Here is a 2128-nt window from a genome sequence, read left to right as displayed (position 1 = left end):
AACAACGCTTTCGTATTGTATAAAGGCAGAAACTGTAAAGCAACCCGCTTTGAATATCAGTAAGAAAACTCATCAAAGAATATAAATAATAAGTAGTTTTAATATCGTTCAGATGAAAAAAAAATAGTTAAAATATATTGGGAAACTGAAAGTCAGCTAGATCTAACACATGTAGAAGCGGGCATGTGAGGAAACGTTTGTTTATTACTACGCTAACTGATTTTGTAGTATGAATCCATTGATATCTGTGTTATCACATGGATGAATTAATAGTCGATACATTATTTATCAATTACGTATTTATTGCGTTACCGAAACATATATATTTATTAGTACTTTGGTAAATGAAGATCGCATATTCACAATTTTCACGTCAAAGAAGAGAGATCAAATCTTATGCTTATGCCGACATGGATGATCACCAAGAATCGAGTTCTCTCAAGCAACTCTTCTCTCTATCTTCATCTCCTTTCCTCTCAACCTTCAAGATCAAGAAACATACATTATTCGTAATCTCTCTTCTCATTACTTTCCTTATCTTCTTCGTCATCGTCGTTGATCTTGTCGGCTTCAAGCCTCGTCTCTCTATCGGATTCTTGTCGAAAACATTAACTAAGAAACCAAGAAACAACGACGTATGCGACTATTCATACGGTAAATGGGTTCGTAGACGAAAACGTGACGTGCACGAAACCTATTACGGAGAAGAGTGTCGGTTTCTGGATTCTGGTTTTCGTTGTCTGAATAGTGGAAGAAAAGATTCTGGCTTCCGACAATGGCGATGGCAACCACACGGCTGCAATCTTCCACGGTATGTAGTCACACTCTTTATGTATCTTTTGGTTGCTTGGGTCTCAAGGCATTGGTCGTCTAGATTAAAACAAACATCTAGGGTTACGACATTGTTTTGGTGTGAAACGATTATAGATTCAACGCAATTGATTTTCTGGAGAGGAGTCGTAATAGGAGGATAGTGTTCGTCGGAGATTCCATCGGAAGGAACCAATGGGAGTCTCTTTTGTGTATGCTTTCACAAGCTGTGTCTAATGAATCTGAGATATATGAAGTTAATGGGAACCCTATAACCAAGCACAAGGGCTTCCTTTCGATGCGGTTTCCTGAACATAACCTAACCGTTGAGTATCATAGAACTCCGTTTCTTGTTGTGATTGGTCGGCCACCTGAGAACTCACCGGAAGACGTCAGAATGACGGTTAGAGTCGATGAGTTTAACTGGCAGTCAAAAAGATGGGTCGGGTCTGATGTTCTGGTGTTCAACACAGGACACTGGTGGAACGAGGACAAAACCTTTAACGCGTAAGAATCTTCATGTGAGCTCAAAATCAAGACAAAGGTGATCGATAAGTACTCTTACCGTCTTTGTTGTTGTTGTTGTTGTAGAGGTGTCTATTTTCAGGAGGGAGGTAAGTTAAACAAGACAATGAGTGTAATGGAGGGGTTTGAGAAGTCTTTAAAGACATGGAAGTCATGGGTTGTACAGAAACTAGATCCCAATAGTAGTTATATCTTCTTCAGAAGCCTTTCTCCTGTGCATTATAGGTCAGTTTCACAACAATATAAGAGGGTGAATCAGACAAGACTTTAAAACCTGGTTTTATTAATTAAAAAAAAAAATTGGGTGTTGTAGGAATGGGACATGGAACTTGGGTGGTTTGTGTGATGCAGAGACAGAGCCAGAGATTGATATGAAGAAGATGGAATCTGACCCTGTCCACAACTTTTATATCTCTAAAGTAATACAAGAAATGAGATATGAACATAGTAGGGTTAAGTTTATGAACATTACATACCTGACTGAGTTCAGGAAAGATGGTCATCCTTCAAGGTATCGTGGTCCCGATGTTCCTGAAAATGCTCCTCAAGATTGCAGTCACTGGTGCTTACCCGGTGTACCTGACACCTGGAATGAGGTTCTCTATGCGCAGCTATTGTCAATGAATTACCGAACAAAATGAAAAGAGTTTCTGCTTCATAATATAAGTTGTTTTAGAAGTTGTTAGGAATTATCGATCGTTTGATTGCTTAACTAAACGACACAATATTTTTAACCCAGTTCCCTTGCGGTACCTCTGGGGTGGGAACCGTCTCCCACAACTTCCACTATCAA

At 39.2% G+C, this 2128-nt stretch overlaps 1 protein-coding gene across 1 annotated transcript; it reads left to right on the top strand.

Annotated features, from left to right (window-relative positions):
- LOC130505979 (protein trichome birefringence-like 8) lies at window positions 1-1976 on the top strand. Its single transcript, XM_057000579.1, has 4 exons — window positions 1-811; window positions 928-1317; window positions 1402-1560; window positions 1649-1976. Exons 1-4 carry the CDS (start codon window positions 345-347, stop codon window positions 1974-1976), a joined length of 1344 nt encoding a protein of 447 aa, XP_056856559.1. The 5' UTR covers window positions 1-344.
- Window positions 1977-2128: the final 152 nt, after the last annotated feature.

The sequence above is a fragment of the Raphanus sativus genome, unplaced genomic scaffold (genome assembly GCF_000801105.2).
Source record: "Raphanus sativus cultivar WK10039 unplaced genomic scaffold, ASM80110v3 Scaffold2763, whole genome shotgun sequence".
In the NCBI taxonomy this organism is placed as follows: Eukaryota; Viridiplantae; Streptophyta; class Magnoliopsida; order Brassicales; family Brassicaceae; genus Raphanus; species Raphanus sativus.
Note: the sequence above shows the minus strand (reverse complement) of the source record. Positions and strands in the feature narration are given on the sequence as shown.

Excerpts from the sequence above, each read along its gene's own strand:
- LOC130505979 (XM_057000579.1), top strand. The coding sequence starts at position 345 with ATGAAGATCGCATATTCACAATTTTCACGTCAAAGAAGAGAGATCAAA. Across the intron at positions 812-927 it reads CACGGCTGCAATCTTCCACG|ATTCAACGCAATTGATTTTC; the intron begins GTATGTAGTCAC and ends AAACGATTATAG. Across the intron at positions 1,318-1,401 it reads GAGGACAAAACCTTTAACGC|AGGTGTCTATTTTCAGGAGG; the intron begins GTAAGAATCTTC and ends TTGTTGTTGTAG.